The sequence below is a fragment of the Alternaria ventricosa genome (genome assembly GCF_023758065.1).
Source record: "Alternaria ventricosa strain BMP 2768 chromosome Unknown scaffold_17, whole genome shotgun sequence".
NCBI lineage: Eukaryota > Fungi > Ascomycota > Dothideomycetes > Pleosporales > Pleosporaceae > Alternaria > Alternaria ventricosa.
The window spans coordinates 723,704-747,785 of record NW_026055697.1 but is presented as its reverse complement, the minus strand read 5'-3'; the positions used below and the strand labels follow the sequence as shown (position 1 = coordinate 747,785).

The 24,082-nt window shown below is 54.3% G+C and overlaps 4 protein-coding genes across 4 annotated transcripts; all 4 read right to left on the bottom strand.

The window, feature by feature from the left end:
- Positions 1 to 6,679: 6,679 nt before the first annotated feature.
- Positions 6,680 to 10,288, bottom strand: J4E93_008697 (uncharacterized protein; the record flags this gene model as incomplete). Its single annotated transcript, XM_049346595.1, has 1 exon — positions 6,680 to 10,288. One exon carries the CDS (start codon positions 10,286 to 10,288, stop codon positions 6,680 to 6,682), a length of 3,609 nt encoding a protein of 1,202 aa, XP_049196485.1.
- Positions 10,289 to 11,659: 1,371 nt separating this feature from the next.
- Positions 11,660 to 13,624, bottom strand: J4E93_008696 (uncharacterized protein; the record flags this gene model as incomplete). Its single annotated transcript, XM_049346594.1, has 2 exons — positions 11,660 to 13,043; positions 13,620 to 13,624. 2 exons carry the CDS (start codon positions 13,622 to 13,624, stop codon positions 11,660 to 11,662), a joined length of 1,389 nt encoding a protein of 462 aa, XP_049196484.1.
- Positions 13,625 to 14,911: 1,287 nt separating this feature from the next.
- J4E93_008695 (uncharacterized protein) lies at positions 14,912 to 15,733 on the bottom strand (the record flags this gene model as incomplete). The annotated part of the gene is made up of 2 exons (XM_049346593.1): positions 14,912 to 15,615; positions 15,727 to 15,733. 2 exons carry the CDS (start codon positions 15,731 to 15,733, stop codon positions 14,912 to 14,914), a joined length of 711 nt encoding a protein of 236 aa, XP_049196483.1.
- A 3,296-nt stretch (positions 15,734 to 19,029) lies between these two features.
- Positions 19,030 to 20,849, bottom strand: J4E93_008694 (uncharacterized protein; the record flags this gene model as incomplete). The annotated part of the gene is made up of 2 exons (XM_049346592.1): positions 19,030 to 20,443; positions 20,497 to 20,849. The coding sequence occupies 2 exons, from the start codon at positions 20,847 to 20,849 to the stop codon at positions 19,030 to 19,032; spliced, it is 1,767 nt and encodes a 588-aa protein (XP_049196482.1).
- Positions 20,850 to 24,082: the final 3,233 nt, after the last annotated feature.

The window sequence follows — 24,082 nt, the reverse complement described above, 5'->3', positions numbered from 1 at the left end:
GACACACTCAGGTGTGAGTAGGCGAAGATGAGTAGGCGGAAGAGGTGAGTATATAGGTTGCATACTGGTGAGTCCCGGGTAGGTCGCGAATCTTCATATCGAGTCTTCTCTTTCATCTTATCAACCCCACGTCACGTGAACCACTCCAGCTTGTCCCCCAGGATCCATGGCTCAACGAATGATTTCAAAAACTACGACGATGCGCATCGCTCCTCCGATGCGCAATGATTCTCGATTGCACGATTTACCACCGACTGCAGTCACCAACACCCGCCGTCTTCCCGTCTCCGCAACTTCCCCCAAAGACCACATCCCGTCAACACCAAGACCAAACCACCAACCCGAAAATCCTTCACTCCCCTCCTTCAACCTCTTCAAGCTGGTCCGGGATGCCAAGCCAGCAGTTCGCTACACCGTCTATGCAGGTCTCGGTCTGATGGCCACTGTCGAGACGACATTTTGGTTTCACGTGCTGCGAGCCAAGTTCGTCCCGCGGGCGTCAAAAGAGGAACAGAAGAAGGCTGACGCGCTTCTTAAGCGCTTTAACGAGGCAAAGAAGAACTATCGTCATGTGTGGATGGCGAACTATGGCAGGTACTATGGTGCGTACGCGTGGGGGTTGGGGTATGGCGGGCTTGATGGACTGGATGACGATGGGTGGTCAGGCCGGCTTCGTGATGTGCCGCAATGACTTCGTTGTGCATAATGGTGCGACAACAACTCATTTCTGCCCCGCACTCTCCACTCCAACCAACGTGTGAAGACGCTGTGGGCTTTCCTTTTTCGTCGGTTCTCTTATATTCTCCTCCAATGCATTTGTTTCAGTCTGGTTCTCAGTTCGATGATCCGAGTAGTTCATGCATTAAAGTTGCCGGAGCCATGTGCTAACACTCCCGCTGCTCTCGATACATGGCGAATCGATGCACCATCATTCACAACCTCTGCTGTGAGCTATCGTCTACATTACGACCGCGTACTCATTATCGATTTCAGCAATCATAAGACACGCGAGGATTGATAAATATAGTCGCGACACAATGCTGGCCTCATAGCCATAGATGCTATGGCGATATGAAGGCCATTACCATCAAGCTCAGAATTGTTCGCCATCGCCCCTCTATGTCTGCAGTTGACATCTTGGATAGGACTGTGCTTCCGCAGCTTGTTGCACAGCCTTGTGGCTGTTGCCCTTCTATGGTAGGGCACAGTAGGGCACACCTAGGCGATTTAGCCCCACCTCAGCCGCATCGATCGATCATAGAAAGCATCATTTTCCTTCAACACGGCCGCGTTCTTTTCTCATTCCCCCAGCATCGCTGCCTCAGTTCAATATACTACACAAACCGTACGCGCATCCTGCCGAAACTCATACACGTTGTCCCCATCATGTCCGATCACGCCGCCAACCTCGACTTCTCGTTGTTCTTCAACGACAACATTGATGCGGACTTCGCTTCCCAATATGACCATTTGGCTGCATCCGCTTCTCGAGAGACGCTTCACGACTCTTCCTATGGTAGACCCATTATCGCATTACATGCACCGTCATTTGACTCATATATGCACAGGCTCTGGCCCATCTTTAGGCCTGATACGCAATGAGCACCCCATCGACCTCGCCGCCTGGCCCAATGGCGTTGCGCTACCAGACCCGCCGCTTGACGGCGATGCGATCATCGAGGAGTACCTCACCGATGGTAATGGTCTATCGTCCCTGCCCACACCCTGTAATGCTGGAGCGCCCCGCGCTGCTCCGTCGAGCGACGTCTTGGAGTGAGTATTGCAATCTTTCAATCAGCTCCTATGCGCAGTCTAACCCACCATACTTTTACATCGTAAACTATGCGTGACGTAACAAGATTTTGCGATAAAGGTAATGTTGGCCCGCTCATAGTACGCCCCCGTCTTTCACGTGCTGATCTCCACTAGATAACCATTCCGCACTACGCCTGAACCGCGGAGACTACATTTGTCGATGTGAGCACCACCCAAGACGATGCGATCTTACATGCGATATGGAAACGGTCACCCCAGTATGCTGGTTAGTGCTTTGGAAACAAAAGAGCTAGTCTTGGCAGGAGAAGAGATAGCTGTGGCATGAGAAGAGCTTTTTGAGACGGGAAAAGAGATAATCTTGGCAGTGAAAGGGCTATTGAAGGCCAGAAAGAGCTAGTTGAGGAACGAAGGGGCGTAAGGATGCTCAAGGGCTAGTGCTTGAACAGCGCGTTTCTGATGTTAGAAAGAGATCTCGAAGTAAGTTTGACTCGTTGACCACAAGTACCAACTACATTTTGACGGAGTGGTTATCTCCGTTGAAGATCGTGCGGTCCCCCCAGCTAGTCGTAGCCCTGCTGGAGGCGCTATTGCGGCGAACCTTTCCTCCACACCTGACCATCGTGAGGGTGGCGTGAGTGTTAAGGTGTCCAACTTACGTCCATTTGATGATTTGATTCGACTTTAATAAGGTCCTCGTGTGGCTATAATACAGTTGACGTCGGCTGTGAGGTCCTCGTGCGGCTATGATACAGTAGACGTCGGCTCCGAGGACTTTGCCGTGCTAACCACTTTTGCCTTGACCCACCATACAGAAAGGGAACCGAGAGACTGACTAATTACTAGGCCAAACTTCCCCACATCACATGAAGCCATGAGTTCCGGACCTCTGGATCTTGCCGCCGTCAGAACCCAGCCGGTCAAGCTCCACCAGCCACGTTACTTCATTATCGATTCCCACCATCTCTATTCTCCAAGCACGACGATCCCCAGCTTTCAGCGTGCCAAGCGCGTCGCTGTTCCCATGGGGAGGTCGCGACGAGCAAGCAGTCACGTCTGTAACATCGCGCCCTGCAACGGCGCAACCTTCGGTCGACGACACGAGTTGCACAGACACCACGCCTCCAAGCACGACGTATGCAACGCGCGCTTTTGGTGCCCGATCGACAGATGCGACAGGAGCAAGATGGAGGGTGGTCGAGCTTTCCCACGCAAGGACAAGATGGTTGATCATCTGATGAGGGTGCATGGCGATCGAGTTGGTTCTGCGGCATGAGCACGGTGTTGATGTGTAGGTCTAGCTTTGCGGGGTGTAGCCTTGATATGCTTGAAGGTTATCTCGCTTCCACTCCGCTATCATTCGGTGTCGCCCTGCACCCCTCAAAGTCGACGTGAGCTGATCTTGGGCTACTCCTTTGTGCGTGTCGAAGGTTTGCTCGGTATATGTAGAGTCATTGTTCATCCACTTTTTTGTATCCTTGTCCTCTACATGACCGTAACCGTGTAATTCCCATGGCCATCTTCCTCTTGGAAGAGATTGCGGGCGACTGGCCTCCGATATGCCTCGAATTGAGTTTTAACGATGTTGGAGTGTGCGTCGACCTTGCTGCGGAAGAACTTTGTAGCAATGACAACGCCGGCTCTTACATACACTCCATCCTGAGCTCCGGGTAGCGCATATAAGAGCAGGCACATCACAATACCTACTTGGACGCCGTTCTCACGCTCGTAGGGTGCTATAAAGCACGTGATTGGCACGATAACGGTGCTTTCCAGGAATGATTGCGTGTTATGAGCAGCATGCTGTGAGTGTGGAGCCGAGGTCGATGCAATTCTGGTCGTGCACTCTTCCATAGTCGTGGTGAACCATTGGTCTGGACTGATTTCGAACTTGAAATCACCCTCATCCAGTCCAGAAAAGAGTCCATATTGACGATGTGCGTTGTCCGAGATTGGAGCAGCAAGAGAATAGTGAGCTGGACAAATCAGGAGTGTCCCGCTGAGCCGTAGTCGGGGAGTCTCCGGGTGTTGGATGACAGTAATACTGGTGCAGTGGGTCAATCTTTGTTTTCGCATTCGATCGTGCCAAGTCACTGGCTGATCCAAAGATGCCCATGACCAGCTTGGTATGTCTTGCCATGTTGGCAAGGCGCTAGTGCCTCGTGTCTCGGGTTTGTCATCTAACTGGTAGAACAGTATACCACGATGCGTGTCGCTTGACCATAGTCCGTACACGGGATTATCCTCAAGATACTTCTCGAATTCCTTGGTGATACCAGCTAATGCAGGAAGCCGGTCTGTAGCAAAGGTGAGGCGTCGAGCTGAATACACCGAGACGATATCGAACCAGCTGTTGTATATACAGCTCTACGATCAGTCAGTCTGTGTGTGCTAGTTTGGAAGATGCCTTGAGGCGGGTCAGACCAACGCTGTCGCTCGGCACGCTTTCAACCTTGAAAAGCCAACTACTATCGGTATTTTCACGGAAGCGTCTTTCGAAAAGTGTGTTCGTCCAACCACAGGGCCAAACCTCATTTGCGACAGTCGATTTGCATTCCCAGTACACTTGGCTGTCATCGAAATGTACCGTACGTTTTGCCTGTCAATGTCACTACGACGCGGATCTCGCCGTTCATTAGGCTACTCACAAGCATTTGCTCTTGCAACGTCCATGCTCGACGAAAAATCGGGCCTTCTCTCACTTCTTCCCATGGAGATGCACGAGTTAAGTAATGCGTATCGCCGAACAGGTTCTGGTTATCCGCGCTGGTAAGACTGACGGCGACTAGAGTCTAGTCAACACTGCGCTCATCAAGTAGAAAGCCTTCCCTTCCATCAGAAAACCCAGAAGCGGAGATGTTGCAACTGGAACTTCTGTAGATCTCATACATTGATTGCGACTCTCTTTTCCAGTCCTCGGGATCATCTTGCACAATGCAGAGGGAATCTATCCAAAGATATCGGAAGCCCAACTCCAACGTGGCGAAAAGAGCGTCTTGGAAGGTTCTAGATAAGCTTTCGATAGGCAGAGAGCATTCGTATGCGCTTAGGGTCGCACGCGTAGTAGTTAGAAACTCGACCTCACCCCAGCAGTGAGAAAGAGTAAGGTAAGGTGTATCCTTTGCCAGTGAAGTACCAGGACAAATATTCGCTCTTATCTTTGAACTCATTTCAGCTGGGTAGACGCATATAAGTCGGGTCGGTAGCTCGGTAGAGTCAGTCAAATATCGACATTCGACATGGTGTGAACAGCAGTCATTGATCCATCGTTTGACCAAGGAGAATGTTTCTCCTGACCTCATCGACGAACCCAGCTCCGTTCGAAAGGTCGTGAGATGTTGATCTGTCTTGGTCAGCTATCGGGCAAGAGTGTTGAAGCAAATATCAGGCCGAATACCTGCAATGGCTAGTCTGAAGAGCCAAAATGTGCGCCAACTCAGGAGGCTTCCTCTCTTGGCATGGACTAGAATAGAGAGCCTCGCCTCTCCTAGCTCCCCCCATTGTTGTCTTCTAACTGAGCCTGGGGTCCATTTGTAAGATGTACCGTGAAGAGGTTCCAACGCTCGGTGACCATTTTCCTTCGTCCGATTGTGCTCTCTTCAGACCATACTACATATGTAGCAGCCTTGTTTGACCGCCTTCATGAAGTCTTCACTCCAACGATAATGGTCTTTCCTATGTTTGCTTTGGGGTTGGGGCTCCGCTGAAAGAATGGCTAGGCACTCCACACACAACCTGGTTCCGGCCATGGCCGCTACCAGTATGGGATACGCGTGACTTTGGCCACAAGCAAGCTTGTTGCATGAGCAACAGTGCGTGCGAGCGTTCGATAACGATACCGTTGAGGAAGAGATCTGGCCAGAATTTTGTAAAGTCAAAGACGGATCAGTTGCCTGAGGTGCTCAGTCAGACCCGTGGACGTATCGGATTGTTGTGGGTGCACCTTATGCGGGCAAGGGACTGAAAAAGTCTGCAGCCGACAGTAATTTGTGAATGCGCAAAGTTAGCAGCCTAATGTTAACGTAGGCCCCAGAGTGTTTTGATTTGGTCTTTGGATGAGGGTCGCATAGGCTGGTCTGGCGATGCGCTGCGAGCTGGCACCTGAGTAGGAAGGTAGGGCAAAGTCAGCCGCGCTGATTGCGATAAGCACGCCAACCTATCACCAGGCACACCTCATACAAGACAAGAGCTGAACAGGTCTGCAGACTACATGAATATAAGAATGTACGAAGTAGGTAATCTAAGGCAACGTAGGCTCTTGGGTGTTTTGATGACTCCTTAGTCTAAGTGGTGGACCGTGAGAGATGACGGGCAAAAGCGGGGCAGAGCTAATGACGTATGCTCAACGAGGCCATCGCGACCATCGCGACCACCGATGCGGCAGGTCTCCTGCTGCAGCGACTGCGTGCGATTTGCCAAAGTCAGCTAAACAACTCAACGGCGCAGTCCTTTGGAGGCGCAGAAGAAAGGTACCGTGCCATATGCAGCGTACGCAGTATGTGTTGAACTTCGAACGCGCCTTCCGCGACCGACGCACACCTCCAGCACGTCGTATTGGTAGGCGCAGCGATTTACGCTACATGACTGTGAAGGTCATATATCGCGAAGTCCAAAATGACAGATGAGCACAGAAGCTAGACAAGTGTTAGGTGCATGGAAAAGGGACAGTTGGTCAACAAGTATATGTACATAATCAAAAGTCCGGGTATCAACATGTACATCCTAGCATCGTGTGTGTCTAGGCAAGTACCACTACTACATAAGAAAGCGCACTCTGAGGTATGCCGCAAATATATCGCCAACGTGACAGCGACGAAACATCGATAAAGGAAAAGAAAAAGACATCTGGTATACACGAAAAGAAGTCATAAAGTCTCAAGAACCACCAAAGAACGCTCACAACCCCTCACAACCCATCCATCAACCTGCTCAAAGCCAACCAATCCGCCAACTCCCCATTACTCTCCCTCTGCGTCTCCCTCTGAACCACCTTCGGACTCGCCAGCTTCTCATTGACCTTCTCGAGGTCTAGTATACCCATCACACTACTCCTACTTCCCCGCTTCTCACTCAACCCACTATCCACCCTCGCCGCAGTCGTGCGCCGCTGTATCGCCGCCGGCAACGCGATAACAGGCCGTGTTGGGTCCATCATATTATTGAATTCGGTGCTGAAGAAGTCGGGGCTGGCGAGGATGTGGGGGGAGGGAATGGCGCGGTTGGGTATGATGGGGGGTGGTGTGAGGTCGGAGTTTGGGTGAGGACCGGGTTGGGACTTGGTGGGTGTTGGTGTGTTGATGCGGAGGCGGAGGAGGGATGCTTGTTTTGGTTTGGGGAGGGTGTCGACACCGGATTGGAGGGGCGTAGTGGTGGCTTTTGACTTGGTGAAGAAGAGTGAGGTTTTGCGGGATAGGAAGGACGGTTTGCGGGTTGTGTGTTGTGGCGGTGATGTGGGCATTGGGGCGGGGAGGGACTGTTGTTGTTGCTGGGGGAGACGTTGGGCTGCGGCTTCTTCGTTGGCTTTTTGGATGCGGACGCGCGCGTCTTGCTCTTGTTGGAACTTTGCTTTCGCTTCGTCATCCTTCAGCTGCTGGACCTCGGCTTCGTGTGCGGCGGTTGCTTCGACGCGTTTCTGTTGGTCTTGTGCGTCTTTTTGCTCCTTTTCTTCGGCTTCTTTGAGCATGGCTACGATTAGGCTTCTCCCTTCCTCGGAATAGTTGTCGCCTACACATGCCATTGGTGTCAGGCCGGCCACGTTCTTCATATTTGCTTTGGCGCCTTCAAGGAGGAGGGAGGAGGCAATCTTGTCATTGCCACCGACAGCTGCAGCATGCAAGGGTGTGTTGTTCTCGACATCGAGCGTGTCCATGCTGGCGCCGCTGCGAAGCAACAGGTTCAAGATCTCCCAGTCCCCACCTTCAGCTGCCATGAAGAGTGGTGTTCGTCCCTTGTTATCGAGACTGTTCACATCCGCCCCGTGCAGCAAGAACTCCTGCACCACATCGAATCGATGCGCCACAACCGCCGAGTGAAGTGGTAAGCGGCCGTTGGAAAACGGAGATGCGATAGTGAGCTGCGCACCCTTCGCTACCAGCAGTGTCAGAACATCCAATGCGACTTCCGGGCACTCTTCAAGCAAGAAGGTGAGCGGATGCTGGGTCAAGACCGAAGTCTGCGTTGACTCTGGCGCAGACTGTGGCGACGACGAACGCATTGAGCTTCGAGGAATGCCCGCGTTCGGGTTGGCACCTCCATCCAAAACCACATTAAGTATGCTCAAAACGTACTCCGCTGGCATTGGCGGTTGAAGAGTAATGTGGCGAAGGACGGCGCATATCAAAGAGACGCCCAGTGCCGATCGCGGTAGAGCATTCACATCCAAACCCATCGCGACCATCTGTTCAAGGTCCTTGACAGGCAACGTCGTAGCGAAGGACGAGACTTCCGCGACAGGGTTGCTAGGTCGTCTCCGCAATAACCCTGCACGCTTCATCCACTCGTACTGTGCGAACAGCTTCAAGATCTGCTTATCAGCCGCCACCGAAGACTGTAACTTGCTCTTGGCAGGCACCCAGTCTTCAAAGTCGAATGTGGCACCGTGTTTGAGCAGCGCATCTACGAAGACGGGCTTGCCTGTCGTCACCGCGTAGAACAGCGCATCTTGCTTCTTGTGGTCTTCGTGGTTGACGCAGTTCCGACTCGCTTTACGATCCGCTTTCTGTGCTAGCAAGGCCTCGATCACGGGTAAACCGTCTTCGGGCAGTGTCTTGATGGCAAGGATGAGCGGTGTAGCACCTGATCGCTCGCGCGTTGTCCGGCTGACGCCACGTTCGCAGAAGGGGCCGACGATGGCGGCGATGTCGTTCCAGGTAGCTGGTGCTTTGGGTACGGTGCAAGCAATGAGATGGAGAGGACTCATGCCGTCTTCATCCCATGAGTTGATGCTCGGCGGGATCGTGAGCAGTGGTACGATGGACCATTGGTGATGCTTTACGGCGAGAAGAAGCGGCGTGTTCTTGTTCTTGTCGCCGATGGCGGTGTTTGCTCGTGCTCGTAGTAATGACTGCACAGTCTGTTCTAGGCCATTGGCTGCGGCAAGATGCAGCGCTGTTTGTCCGTTCATGTTGGTCTTGCGGAGGTCAGATGCCTTGATGAGCGACTCCAGATCTGGCTCCTGGTCTTTTGTACTGTTGGTTGTAGCATTGAGCAAAGGCGTAAGCTCTTCAGCATTAATAAGATCTGCGTTTGCTTTTTGTCTTAGCAACAGCTCTGTGCAGACTCTACTGTGCGTTGCGAGATGGAGAGGCGTGTCGCCGTCTTGGTCCCTCGCATTGACCTCAGCGCCAGCGTCGATGAGCTGAAGCGCGATTTTAGGATGGCTGAAACGAGGAGATACGGCGTGATGAAGCAGTGTCTTGCCGTCCGGGTACGTCACTGTTGCGTCAGCGCCCTGCTCAAGCAGAGCACCCAGAATGATAGACATGGTCTCTTTCTCCTGAGCAAGCGGACTTTCGAAAGTAGCCTGAAGTACAGTAAGACCCTTTCTATCGCGGATGGTGAGATCTGGGTTGCGCTTCAGTAGTGCACTTATCACCGGCGCGCCGGCACATTCCAATGCCACGAAGATGGGACGGAGGCCGTTCGCGGTCTCGCGATCCGGATCCGAGCCTTTCTCCAGAAACATCTCTACCAAGCTCGCGTCATCCCTCTTGATGGCCTCCACAAGAACGTTGGACTCCGAATCGCAAGCTGCGGCGAAGATATCCGCGATGAGGTCATTGCCTACCGAGAAACGGCCCTGTGTCTTCTTCACGTGCTTCAGCAGCATCTCCCTCTCCTTCTCCAGCTTGTTGCGCTTGCCATGTGCGGCGTTGATGATCGCTACGGCGCCTTGTATGTTGTTGGCGTGTAGGGCAGCTTCGGCTGGCGTCTGACCGAGACCGTTGAGCGCTTCGTAGCTGGCGCCATGTTTGAGTAAAGTCATGACTGTGGCTAACGATCCGGACTTTGACGCTGCGTAGTGGAGGGGTGTCTCGCCGGTGTCGTTCGTCTTCGTCTCGAGGTTGGGTCCGTATAGGATCAAAAGTTCGATGAGATCGCTGCGGCCATTCTTGACGGCTATATGGAGGGTTGTTTCGCCGCTGGTCTTGATCGCAGCATCGGCATCGGCCCCAGCATCTAACAGTATTCGCGCGAGACTGGCGTAGCCGTTGGCGATGGCGATGCATAACGGTGGGAGTCCCAAGCCAGCGACATCATTCGGTGTTGCGCCAGCGCGTAGGAAATGTGAAAGCGCTGCCTCTCGTTGGTGGTAGACAGCATAATATATCGGTGTCCAATCTTTCGATGGCTTAAACTCGCCAGTACCCTCCGGTGATCCCGCTGGCTTTCCAAACTTGCATCTCATAACCTCCACCGATGTTTGAAGTGTTGAACCCTTTCGTTTCAACGCAGTCGGTCTCGTTGTGTCCCGATCCAGATCAAGGTCGATATTGCGGGGAATTGGGGGCTCCATGTCGCCTGAGTATCTGCTAGTAAGGCAACCGCAAGACTTAGATTTCATGCTCGCGAACCTGACATCAAGGCTTGATAAAGCAGACAATCAGGGTTCAGGATAGCGACAAAAGAAAATATGCAGGGTAAAGAAAAGCATCCGGGTACCCACCACAGAAGAAAGCTACAAGAGCGACAGGAGCTTGACAAGTACGCTCCCCACCTTTCCCCTTCTTTTGCCAAATTGGAGGAGCTGAAATCGTGGCGCGCCCACGAATCAAGTCATTCTCGTCGCGGTTGTCGTGCCATTTCGCCTTGCTTACCGCTAGGAGCCATGGTTCAATTTACCAATAACGGGTGCCTTGTCGTGCTACAAACCTAATCGCGCCTCTCTGTAGTCCCGAAACGGGTAGCTAGGTGCCTGGATTCAGTCGACGGCAGATGTACGACTCGCATTCTCGCGGAACGGTACGCCTGGGACGATCGCCGCGGCGCTTCCCTGCAGGCTACAGCGCTTGCTGTCAATCATCTCAGAAGGAATCCCAGAGGCGTTGTACAGTTGTCTTTTCGCTTGGCTTGCTCGCGACGGTCCGCGAATGACGGAGACGCTACTAACTATAGAGGGGCAATGGCGCGGTGCAGATCTTGCTGTTGGACGCTGCGAGCCAATGCGTCGTGACGGCGATGGACGCGAGGCGGAACAACAAGCAAAGTCAATGGCGACGGAGGACGCGATACTTTCGCGCTCGCTGTTCGGAGGGAGGTGCGCCCGGTGCTGCTTGCGGCGTTTCGCTAGCCGACCCACGTGTTTGTAGCTGGATTGGCTCAGGGGTAAAGTGGCCTCCATCGCCTCGCTATTGCGCGCCGTCGTCTTTGGCCAAGCAGACGGCGCCAATGCTACGGGTACAATGTTTCCGCAACAATGTTGTCGAGTGTGCAGGCGTTTATTGAGTGGAGATTGGACGAAAAGTCGAATTCTAGCCGCGGTAATGCATGGGAATTTCCAGGCAAGGGATTCATTCCAGCTGCGGTGGCTGCTCCGAATAGCGGGAGATCATCCGCCAGCTGGGTATCACGTTGAAACTCAAAATGGGAGCTGGTTTGCTAAGATCATGCGCAAGAAAGAGTGTTTATTCTTCGTGTACTATGCCCGCGAAGATCGTCCTAAAATCAAGTAAAGAGTGTAAGAGGACGCGAAACCGCCGTCCATAGTTAAGTACGCAAGTGCGCAAAAGCAATTCCCGCCTTCTTTTTCCAATCTGTATCCCCTTCGTATTGCATCATCCTCCTGTTGCAGCGATCGAAACGCATTCCAACGGCAGCGACGAGTACGCTGGCAAGTCGCTGCACGTTCAACCTCCCCGCAACCCCACATGGCCGCCAACACCACCTCTCAGAACTTCACTCCCAACTTCCAGCCAACTTGGAGTGCGCGACTCCAAACAAAGCAAAGTGACGCCACGATGTAGCAAGCTGCAGTCCAGATGACCACTCCCCAGTAGTGTCCACCAGTGGCCTGGATGATCGCACCCGCAATAGGGATACCCGTAAGCGTGCTGAAGCTGACCACGGTGTAACAGGTAGCGTAGTACCTGCCGTAGACGTTCGTATCGCAAAGCTGGCCGACGCAGACTGGTGTCAATGAGATATTGGAGCCAGATGCGAAACCAAACAAGACCGCGTAGACAATTGAGAGTGCTTTGATAGCCGTAGCTTCGGCCGCGGAGGTGGGGGTGAGTAGCGATGCGGGCAGCCAGAAGACTAGCGATGTAGCTGAGCAAATGGCGAGTGCCGCAATCATGCTGTTGAAGCGCCCGAGCTTATCGGCTAGGAAGCCTGGAACCCAGCGACCGAGACAACTTCCCGCGTTGAAGATTGCGATGAGTTGGTACGAGAATGACGGGCTGAATGCGCCGGTACTGACCGCAAAGGTGGTGAGGTACGTGATCGGGATGAAAAGCGCCCATTCCATCATGAAGATGCCGACCGTGAGCAGGAAGTAGCTCTTGTGGCGGAAGATTCGAAAATCGGGCCATACTGATTGTCCAGCTTTGGGTGGTAGGCGGGAGCGGATGAGGAAGCAGGCGCCAATGCAGCAGAAGAGCGTGATGAAGCCGATGATGCGAGTCGCCCATGGAAATCCCACCCTGGGTAGCAGCTTCTCCAGCGCCAGCGGGAATATGACACCACCCAGCGATCCTCCAGCTGCGGCGATACCCGTTGCGTTGCCTCGCTTTTGCAGGAAGAAGTGGCTGACTGCGGCGAACGCAGGCGTGAAGATCAACGACGTACCGAGACCCCCAAGCACGCCGAAGACGAGGAAGAAGTGCCAGTACAGTGTGCAAACCCCGAGCAGGAAGTTTGACAAGCACAGCAGGATGCTACCTGCCAGCACCAACAGCTTCGGGCCGTGCGCATCGAATATGGGTCCAATCTGGAGTCCGCAGAAGAACGACAGGAAGACGTACATGCTGAAGATCCATGAAATGGTAGACTCGGTGTAGTCCGCAAGGTAGTGCTCGGCAATATAGGCATGGTAGATACCGACTGTGTTCATCATCCCCAAGGACGCGATGAGTCCAAGGAACGACCCTAGAACGACAGACCAGGCACCCAGGCCACCTTCCGGATAGGTTACTTCGTCATTGGCAATAGACGTTGATCGAGATTCCTCATCAAGAGGTCGGTGAGCTTTTTCATCTCCAGTTGCAGTGTTGCTTGGGCGATTCTCCTTGGAGTTGGCCGATGCCGGGGCATCGGCGTTGTGAGTTTGGGCACTTGGGCATGGTGACAGCGTGTCCGATGGCGGGATCGTAAATTCGGCGTGAGGATAAGTATTGACTCTGGTCAAGTTGTTGTGTGGGCTAAGTGATCCTGGCGTGCTGCCTTTTGGTTCGCTGCTCATACGAAGGGTCGAATTGGTTTGGAGGGAGGTTTCGTCTAATATGTATGACGATGCGCGTTATTGCGCTTCAAGTTGACGTCAAAGGCGTGAAAGATGTCGCAAGCTCCTGCACAGTCCCCGAAAAGCGTCCTCGCAGCCCTGAAGTACCTCCCAATCGATGATGCGCGCCGAATTTGAGTCGCAGATTGTGGTTCCCCGAGCGGTTTGGTGTTGCATGGTCGAGCTCCCCGAGCGGTATAAGTACGTTGGATGGCACAGGAGGGGTAAAGAGCCATGACCAATAGACCCACTCTGCCGCTTCGGCAACCACTCGCAATGCGGTATCGCCCGCTGCCGACGAAGGGTTTTCAGCACACCTCTATTCCGACCCGGTGCATGATTCGCCCTAGACGCCGAGAACCAAGACTTTGCTGGACATTGGCGGTGAAGTCAGCATGATGGTCTGGACGACATTGTCTCCGGACATAGTAATTCTCGGAATTGAAGTCGGAGTTGAGCGTCATCGGCGTCGGAAAACTTCTTGTGGGGGTTTCCGACCTGCTCGATGATGTCGAAAGCTTTCTTCTCTTGCGAGATGTATCCTAGAAGCTGTTCTGCCATTGGTGCGATCTTCTGGGTGTCGTCGGTGGCTTCAAGAATGGAAAGCCATAGCTGCGTGGGAGACGGTGTGACTGTGGGTGCAGGACAATCGCTGAACATGGAATCATAGCGATCATGGTCGCTATCGTGCCGGGTATATGATGCAGCTGGCACCTTGCTGATCTTCGGTGTAGGTGATCGAGTGCTTTGGTTCAGCATATCCAGAAGCATTGTACCCTCACTGACTCCGTTCGTGCCGATGCTGGAAGCATTGTCGCTCTTGTCCGGACGACATCCTTGGATAGCTCTGTGGAGCACCAGCCAACTACCGCGGAATCTCCATCGGTCTTCGTGCGACATGTCGCGGTCGCGAGAAGCATACGTTGCTCTGAGTCTGCTTTCTAAGAGGTCGTAGAGTGTACCAGGACATTCCTCGCTGATGATATGGGAGGTTCTGGGACTATCCTGCGGTGGTTTGGAGTATACGCTGTCTTGGCCGGTATGCTGCGACGACGGTTTGCTGTACTGAATACCTTGCGGCAATTGTGATACGTTCTTGGTACAAGCCTGTCGATGCGCTGAGCTACTTGTCGCAACGTCCACAGGGGCACCTTGGTGCTTCGATCTTGTAGTGTACTTCGCCCGGAGGTTGCGTACATCGCGGCGGAGGAGCTTTGCTGTCCAGCGGACGTCATACGGCAAGAAAGAGCGCATCATGATGAATAGTATAGCTATCAATACGACTGACTGTATTCATGTTAGTTGAGATTGCAGATTGAGGTGGCGCACACTCACCAATATCAACATGCGTTTGAGTGGCATGCGCTTGGTGTTGTATCAGAGGTAGTGGCTAACTGAATGTGAAAAGAGTAACACACGCGAGTGAAGATAGTGCGATTGAAGTTGAGTGTGCGCGCGGTAACTGTACGAGATGTTGCTAGACTGAGAGCAAAGTGACAGTAAAGTGACAATGAAGGGTCCAATCTAATCCCACGTGGTTTGCGCTCGTGCGCGCTTTCAAGGCAACTGCACCAAGGCAGTGTAAACAAACGCACAGCAGGCGTGTCTTTCACTTCCATCCGCTTCGACGCGAAACCATCAGCGCTCGCTCCAAAACTCTCTGCACACCAAATGAGATGACGAATGATGTCGCCAAAGCAGCTAAACCGTCCACTCCACCACCTCCCCCAACTTCCAATCCACATCCTCCATCCAAGCCCCCACACTCCACGCACCCAGTCCCCTCGGCCACCAATCTTCTCCACCCTCCTCTCCTCCCTCCCTCTCCTTCTTCTCATGCACCTCGACCCAGCATCCCCGCGCCCTCGGCGTGACGGCCGCGATATCAAACGCCCGCCACTTCTGCGTCCCTACTAGCACCGCGTCCATCTTCTTAATGTCTGTGTCGTAGTCGTCTACCTGTAGTCCTTCTTGCACCTCTTTGACCGCTTTCTCGTAACGCGGCGCAGATGGGAGGGGCGGTTGCGCGGCGGCCATGCTGAGAGGGAGGTATTTCGTGTTCAACGGCATTGGCGGTATCCATTGCCAGGGTTTGAGAGTACAGGCAAAGAACGGTGCGCCGCCATCGCCTTCTTTGGTGCCAGGCGGGAAGACTTGCACTGTTAGGGTGGATGGAGGTAAGGCGCCAGGCGGAGTAGGCGGTGCGGAGAAAGAGAAGCGGGCGAGCTGTTTGGGGATATTCCAGTTTAGGCGCCCGTTGTAGGTTGTTGTGCGTTGGGAGACGTAGATGCGTGATATGCGTTGGGCTTTCTTGGGGACTTTGATGTGTGGCTGGCCGGACGGGGTGGTTGTTGGTTGTGGGACGGTGAAGTTTCCGGGGACGAGGAGGAGTTCGTCGTAGGGGCCTGTGATGATGTTAGAGTGATCGCTATGGGTTTCTGATTCTATGTAGACTCCAGGTGCATGCTTCCTGCTCTCTTCTTCCTCCTTGTAGACGTGTTTGACATCCACAATACCCACCATCCCTTCCATCCACAAACCTCCTCTTCTCACCCTTCTTCACCCTTTCTCATCCCCGCTCATCTCACAAAAAAAAAGCATCTCACATACCAACAGGCGTATCCCTATACCTAACAATACACACCGTCCCCAACCCCCCCTCAAACCTCCCCATCCCCTCATCATCCCACCCACCCTCCTTCCCCTCAAGCTCACCATGCACACCCTTAGGCAACCCCTTCAACACATGAAACAGCATATACACCTCCGCCGTGAGTTTCCATGGTGCAGGCGCACGCGCGACAGGATGGAAAGACGGTTCTTCAGGGCCGGGTGCAGACATTGCGCGTTATCACGATCGAAATTGATCAAGCGGGAGGATAGTGGTGTAGGGAAGACAACACTGAATAGATGGGATGTGGTGATAGCCGTTTGTTGAAGTAATAACACTAGCTACCGGGTAACGTTGGTGCGATCTGGCATGTGATGGGCAAGATATCCGGTTCAGCCGCGGCTGCGGTGTGCATCTCGAGACATCCCTTGTAATATTATCTCGGTAAAGTACCAAGTCGACTGTGTGGCACAGCACAGCAGCTTACATGGCCTTGGATAAGCGCCAAGGTGCTTTGTGTTCATCAGTAAGCGCGTGGCGACATCGTACAACTGGCGATGAATGTATAGCAGAGGTAATGTAAAGATATTGCGCGTGGAAGGTGGGAGGTTGATGAGGAAAGCGCGATGGTCTGAGCGCTGCATGCTTGAACCCATCCATGCCGCGTTCTGAAGTGCCCAAGCTCCCCGTGTGACGCATCACCAAGATCTAATACGATATACGGTGGCAGTCACACAACGATGGATGAACATTTCCTCCACTTGACCTCAGCTCATCCATTCACAAAGCACACAATTAACACCAAACCACCAAACTGCCGTTGTCGCAATTATACCTACCCACCAGGTCCCATCGGACATGCGCCCTCTCAAGCCGTGTCCAGATCGCTAATCTGACTACCATCACTACCAGCCGGGCCCGTCGCCTGTTCGGTGTAGCGCGCCGTTTGATTCTTACCACCAGCTTGCGCTACCACGTACCGAGGGCTTTGCAGGGCACAGGGTGATTAGGTAGCCGTGGAATACGCCACCGCATTCGTACAATGGGTTCCCTTGCACACGAACAACCACGAGGTACCCTTCATGCCAAGGTTACAGCTATCAAGCTACGTACAAGCCATCACATGCCGACGTATTGCCACTCACCGGGCGAAACGCCAGGTCCCATGCCACGTGCCATGGTAGTAGTATGGTGTTCTGACTCGTCCGCCGCTCCAGCCGCCAAGAAACGCTTTGTCCCGCCACAGGCCGCCGCTCATCGTTGTCCTGCTGCGCGTCATGCAAGCGGACTGCTGTTTGGGGACAAGGCTGGTACGTGAGCATTGACACTGTCAGTCCGCGCCTAGCTTGGGAACGAAAGGGTAGGTGCAGAGCCGCATGACAGCTAGCTTTGTAGGGTCTATTGGTTTTGGCCTCGACACTTCCAGCTCCCGCCGGCTGCTGTGTGGACGCGCACGCCGTAGTTAGCCGAATTGCAATTGCCGACTCGCAGCCAATAGACGCGTTGCCACGAGCACTATGCTCCAACGACTGGGCGTACTATTCGTGTCAAGAAAGAGAACGAGGACGAACGATGTAGTATTGCAGGAAATCGTTGGGAATGCGAGGAAAGGGTCTGGACAGTGTGAGCTGACAGATGATGATCGACGCAGAGCCGCGTTACCGGCGATTTGGTTTCATCGACAGCAGCGAATCGTTGATCTCGTGCTGTGGGGGTGCCCACGAACCCTTTTCCTCCTCCAGCGATCCTACTACAAAAGTTCTTCCGGAGTACGATGCGCACTTGACGTACGCACGCACACGAGTCTTTGCCCAATGCAACTACACGTGCATGAGTTCCTCCGTCTTTAATCTCCGCTCGCACCTTGACTATGCAGCTCTCGGCACCCGCTCGATGCTAGCCTATACATATTCCAGACTGACTAACTAACAAAAACATGCTCATGCGTAGGGGCGGGTGTTACTGGGGCTATCGAGTTTAAAGCGGGGCAGGGTGGTTTCTATTACCCCCAGATAATTCTACTTGGAGTTAAGTCTGGGAGGAGACAGCGGGCACGGTCATGAGTATGCGGTGGAGTGGGAAAGCAGCGGAACTAGATGTATTGGAAGGTGTTCTTAGGTTCTTCCACGCAGGTGTGGGAGGTTGCTTAGCCGCCGAGAAGGTTTCAAGGGAACTAAGGGAATTAGAACGGCACATCAGTAGCGGTGTGCAAGGAAGTATGCAGATGGCAGATGCATGGCGGCGTGGATGGGTGGACGGATGGAAGGATGTGGAGAATTCAAATGTTCCTTTAGTGCACATGTGGGCGTGTGATGAGTGGATGTGGAATTGGTGGCATGCAAGACATTCTTTGGTTCGCAGAAAGGTGGGCGCGATGGGCATGAGTGCATCTGCATGTACGTGCGTGCGTTGTTGGTGTGGTGGTTGTCAGAATTTTGGCGAGGCGGGGCGGGGCTAGGTAAGTGTAGTTGGATGAGCGTCATCACAACATAGCCCGGAGATGAACGATGCGGTTGAAACTTGCATCGAGTGGTGGAGTACTGAAGTATGTGAAGTATGTAGAGTGTGGTATTACGGGACCCTCCAAGATGTACTCGTCAGGATAGCCGTCATGTCTATCAACTATCTCCGAAAATGAAAACGCCTGTGGAACTCGAGGTCCTATTTTGGATAACTTTTTGTGTACTCTGCGATAGAGGAACGCCGTCTCGAAAAAGAAGAAAAGAGAGACCCAAGTCTATCAAGCTCAGGGGGATATTCCGCGTAGAAAAAGAAAAAGACGATTTGAAAGCAAAGATAGCCAACTCATAACACCCCTGTAATGCACATCGAATTCGTCGTTACCAAGCGCTGCTGTGTATACCGCCCGCCGGTTCTCAAAAGGAAGATGTACAATCTCGAGAGGGATGTACAAGAAAGCGAAATACGTGGGCGGAGCCAAAAGAGTCTCTGTATCCAAGGTTATCAGGCCTGGCTGGTTGGTCTGGTAGAGAAAACCTCCAATCCAAATGTAACGCCAGGTAGATGCAAGAACAAGGGACGGGACGAGTCATGACTTTTCGTGTTGTTGCTGAACAACATCAGCCGATAAAGAAACAAAATGTCTATGGCGAAGCTGCGTGCGTCGTCGCGGATATCGAAGATCGGGGTATTGGAGAAGGGTAGAAGGTTGGGAGACGCATTGAGAGCGATCCGAAGAAGGAGAGTTCTAGAACATGGAGGGGTCGATGCCCATTCCAGCACCTGCGACATTCGCGTTCTGAAGATTTTGCAGATTTGAAGTAAGACCAAGCTTCTGCATCGCCAACTCAGGGTTGCAGTGGGGAGCGTGGGAGCGGTGGTACTTGAGACCGTTGAGGTTCTTGTATCGCTTACCGCAGACTTCGCAGCGATATGGCTTCTCCTTCTCCATGCCGACAGTCCCCGGGTAGGGAATGGATGTGAGCGGGTCGACAATCGAAAAGGTACCGTCGTCGTTCTCCTTGAGTTGCTGGTTCTGGTGACCGTGCTGCTTGTGGTACTTGAGACCGTTCTGGTTCTTGTATGCCTTCTCGCAGCCAATGACTGGGCATCGGAATGGCTTGACCTCCTCGGGGAATGGGAACTGGGGTATGCTCGCGCCGTTGATGAGCTGCTGCTCTCGTAATCTCCTGGCCATCTCGCTCTGGTCGTTTCCGCTGAGCTGGTAGTTCTTAAGCGCAGCTTGCAGCTGAGCCTGGTTCAGACCGCCGCCCTGCTTGCTGAAGAGACGCTTGCCGGGCTGGTCGATCGTGCCGTTGTTGTCGAATGCGCCCATGCCAAAGTTGCCGTTGCCGTTGGCGAAGTTCATGCCCATGTTCATGTTCATGTCCATGCCCATCATTGGGTTGAAACCGCCAAAGTCCATGTCGAGCTCAGCCGGAGTGCCCGGGTGTGAGGATTCGGGCGATGTCAGGTTGTGGTTTTGCATTGGCATGGTGCCCATTGTGGGTGTGTTGACCGACGAGACGGTGGGGTTGTTCTGGAGGTTGAACTGCTGCGAGGCAGACGGGGTAGTGGGGGTCGATGTGCGCATGCCCTGGTGATTTTGCATGTTGTTGGCGAGGTTGACGTTGACGTTGAGCTGGGGCTGCTGGTTCTGGTTCTGGTTGAACTGGTTCTGGACGGGGAATTGCTGCATGTTCTGCTGCTCCTCGATGGGGCCGAGGTTGTCGAAGTTGATGTCGTCCATGTCCATGTCGTCCAGCGTGTCCATGTCCTGCACAGTCGACAAGTTGGAGCGGCTGACGGAGCCGATGCGCTGGCGGGGCGCGCCTATTGAGCCGGAGCGCGACTGGAAGCCATTCTGTGTGTTGAAGGCCGGGTCACCCTGTGTCTGGCTCGGTGCAATGGAGCTGGTCGGGGCACCGGATGTGGCTGTGAAGCCGTTCTGTGGCTGCTGCTGCTGCTGCTGTGGGCGGGCGGCCGGTGCGTTGGCGTGAGTCTCCTCGAAGTGCTGCAGGAGGTCGTGCAGGGAGGCGAGGGTGAGACCGCAACATGTGAAGTCCTTCATGAAGGCGGCTTCCATCTTGGGCAGGTAGGACGACGAGTGGAAGGAGGGCGAGTTCTGCACAAAGGGCGCGGGTGAGGTACCCATCATGATGCTGGTGCCAATGTTAATTTGGGCTGTTACAACTGGGGATAAGTGGATACTTACTCGTCGCGGATCCAGGACCCGACCGAGTGGCCGCCCCAGCTCATGCCACCTGCGAAGCTACCCATGTTGGTGCTCTCGCGGCGGCCACGGTCCTTCATGGTGATGGGGCGGGCGCCGCTGTTGCCGTAGAAAGAAGAGCCGAGCATGCTGATGGAGGGGTGGCGCTCGCCTATGCTCGGGCGGCCATTGTTGAACTCGAAGTTGTTCGGGTTGAGCAGACCCGGTGTGGTGGCCATATCAGGTTGGGCCTCGGCCTGGCGCAGGGCCGACGTCAGGTTGGACGTCTGGTTCTGGGGTGAGTTGGAGCCATAGCGCGGGGGCGTCTGGATGTCGATGGGCGAGGCGGTGGCCATGTCTGCGAAGCCGCTGTGGACTTGCGGCTCCTCAGGGAAGAGAGGGAAGCTGCAGTCGCCCGCGTCTTCAAATAGCACGTCCTCGTCGGGCTGGCGGCGGGCCACAAGCTCCGTGGGCTTGCGGTGCCAGAGGTGGTGGAGGGCGGCGCTCGGGTCCTTGTTCCCACGCCCAAACTGCGGCGATGCGGGCTGCTCGACAGGCGTGGAGATGGGCGTGCTCGCTGCGGTGGATTCGCGCGGCGAGTGGGAGAGGGGTGGCGGGTGCTCGTAGGAATCCAGCTTCACGGTGGGCGAGGTGAAGGGTAGAGAGGGCAGTGGGGACGAATGCTAGTGGAACGGCGACTCGTTAGGCGCAGTTTCAGATGACTGTGCGGGTGTGTGGCGTCGTCGGCAGTAGTCGTTAATGAAAGAACACCGAATAATAATGGTGTTCAGATATGTTTGAGGTGTAACTGAATAGTCGATATGCTCAGTATTATGCCAGTGAATTTACGTGGAATAGCCGTGCCGGGGCGCGGTAGATTATATGCGCAAGTGGGAGCGGTGACGACGAGGGTTAGTATGGGCAGAGCGGCCGACCTCGAGGATCCCTGCAATGTGGGTGGATACGGCCAATTGCGGGCTGGCGCTACTGTGCTCTGTATGCGTCGCTCCTGCCAAAAATGCAACTCTGACGAAGGGCGATCTCGGATTATGCGATGCGAGTGACGGGGCGATGTGCGGGATGCGGATGCAGATGCAGCGATACAACGGCTGCCCGTCTTCTTAATATTTGGTTTGTCTCTCGGCCTGGCCAGCGCCGGCTTCGTGATTGAAATACGGCACTGCCGGCCGAGGCAACTCTGGGAGAGAGGCGCGCACGGCCACATGGTTTCTGGTACGCGCCCCTACTAGAGCCGGAGCATGGAGACGACTACAAGCGTCTGCGTCTGCGAGCATTCACGCCGCCGTCCAACGCAGGCTTCCCTGGCCCAGTGCAGTAGCATCGCCAACAACTTCTTCTAGAAGCCATCGTGCGTGGCGCCCTGGCCAGCTGGAAAGTACCGTCGGTCGCTCCTGCCCGTGGCGCAGGCAACACCACCGTAAGCCTTCGCCGCGAACCATCCTATACCCGAGTCTGCTCCGGGCCAGCTTTTGGCTCTTCACTCCCACTACCCTACCTAGCAGCTCGTGAATGATCTCTTCGTGCGAACCGCCGCTGACGCCCATGCACTCACCATCACTTGCAGTCTGCCCTGCAATTCCACCTGCTCCGCACACTAATATGACTAACATGGCTCTGCTCCGCTCGCTGCTCGCTGCGACTCAAAGGGTCCTGGTCTGCATCGCGCCCAACATGCTTCATCCCTACCCACCTGCCTAGCCACACCAGCCCGCTCACGAGCATCCCCAGCCATGGACATCGTCGTTTCGAACCGTCACTATGTTGCTCGGCCAGGTCGGCAGAATGCATCGTCTTGGCCGGACTGCTCTCGGCTGTTTGACTCTCTTGGGCTCTCTTACACACGCACTCAACTAACCGCCGCCGCTGCCCTTAGCCTGCGCTACATGCGGTACGTACTCTGCTGTTGGGACGACTACATGCCTTTGCCTATTGATGCTCTACATGTAGTATCGTCTACTCTCAAACTCAAAGTTACTGCACCTTAGCACCTAGCGCTGTGATCACTAACCACCGCGACAATACTCGGCAGGTCTTGCGTTGCTTTTTACCCCATGGTCTTCCTGTCTGGGGTAACGAGTCTGTCGCTTACCCGCTTGCATCACGGACTGCCTGACTGCCTGACTGCTATAGCTGAAGCTACCGACGACCCGAAATGTCGTGCTCGTCCACCAACCACGTCGTTACCCCGACACGATAGCACACACCAAACCCCCACGGCCGCCTCACAAGCCTCATTTCCAACTCCTAACTTCCGTCAGTTGCATATTCGAAACATGCAGCCTGTCCCGTGACGGGCACCGAGCACCGGAGTCTTCTCATACCGCAACTATGTCTGCCCTACCCAAGGCCAGCCATCCTTGCAAACGTCACGCCCGGCTCGCTTCACGTCGTGAGCGCTCGTTTCATTGGACCCTGCAGCAGCTCATTCTCCCACGTCGTGCTCAATGAGGGATCCCGCCCTACACCAGTCCCAATTTCATCCCACTTGCTGTGTCACTCCAGACACCTCATCACCGCCCCAGCGAAACACGTACCAAAGACGTCGTCCCGTCGATTACGACGTCTTCGAAATATCACCGATGGTACGCGCCTGCACTCGTCATGCTTATGCTGACTGGCCTCCTCGGCGAGGGCGGAATCCGTTGGGGCGCGGCTCTCCCGCTGTCGCTGGTCCACAACACCACCGCCAAGCGCCATTGGCGGAAGGCACAACCGGTGCAACTTCCGACTTGCGAGCCAGACACACGGCTGGGTGGCGACGTCACTCACTCTGCCCTTCCATCGCCATACGGCCCCAGCCCTGAGATGCACCTCGTCTCAGCTCTCGTTGCCAGCCACCAATCCAGCGTTCTTCCGCCACGCACGGTACCGTCAGCTGAATCGTCGCCCCCGACCCGAGACGAGCGCATCTTGGTACAACTCTTGCAGTAAGTGTGGCGAGCGACGCATCGTCAGATTCACGATGCCCCAAGATCGCATCAGGACTCCAGCCCCAATCCTGGCTAGCAGCCTTCACCGCCAACTGCCGCCGTGACGTACCCGGTATAACAACGTCTGCTATCCGGTAGCGCACGACAGTGCATCATCTCCTAGGCTGCTTCCAGATGTATAGCATCTTCCGATCTTATCAATGTCCAACCTGCACCATGGCCCTTTTCCGCCGGTTCACAGTACCATGGGAAGACACTCTGGGGTAACGGCTACGCCTCCAGACAAGAACACTGTCATGCCAATTGCGGGGTAAAAAGTAACTCTGGTATCCAAGTACGCCGACGTATACTGACCCGAACATCAAGCGAGCGTTCTGTACCAACATCTGTGACGACTCCAGCAAGCAGGCATGAAGCCAGCGCATGGCACACGCAAACGCCCAAACGCTCCCGGAATCGGATCCATCAGTGTCCAACGTTGCGACACTACGTGGTTAGAAACGGCCCTTCATCATGTTCACAATATGCGCGTCATTGCTTTTGGCGTCAGGCACGCCTACCCCAGGGGACGAATCGCAGACCACAGCAACCCGTGCTACTATCGTCTAACGTCAGTAGTCTAATTCACCTCGCTTAAA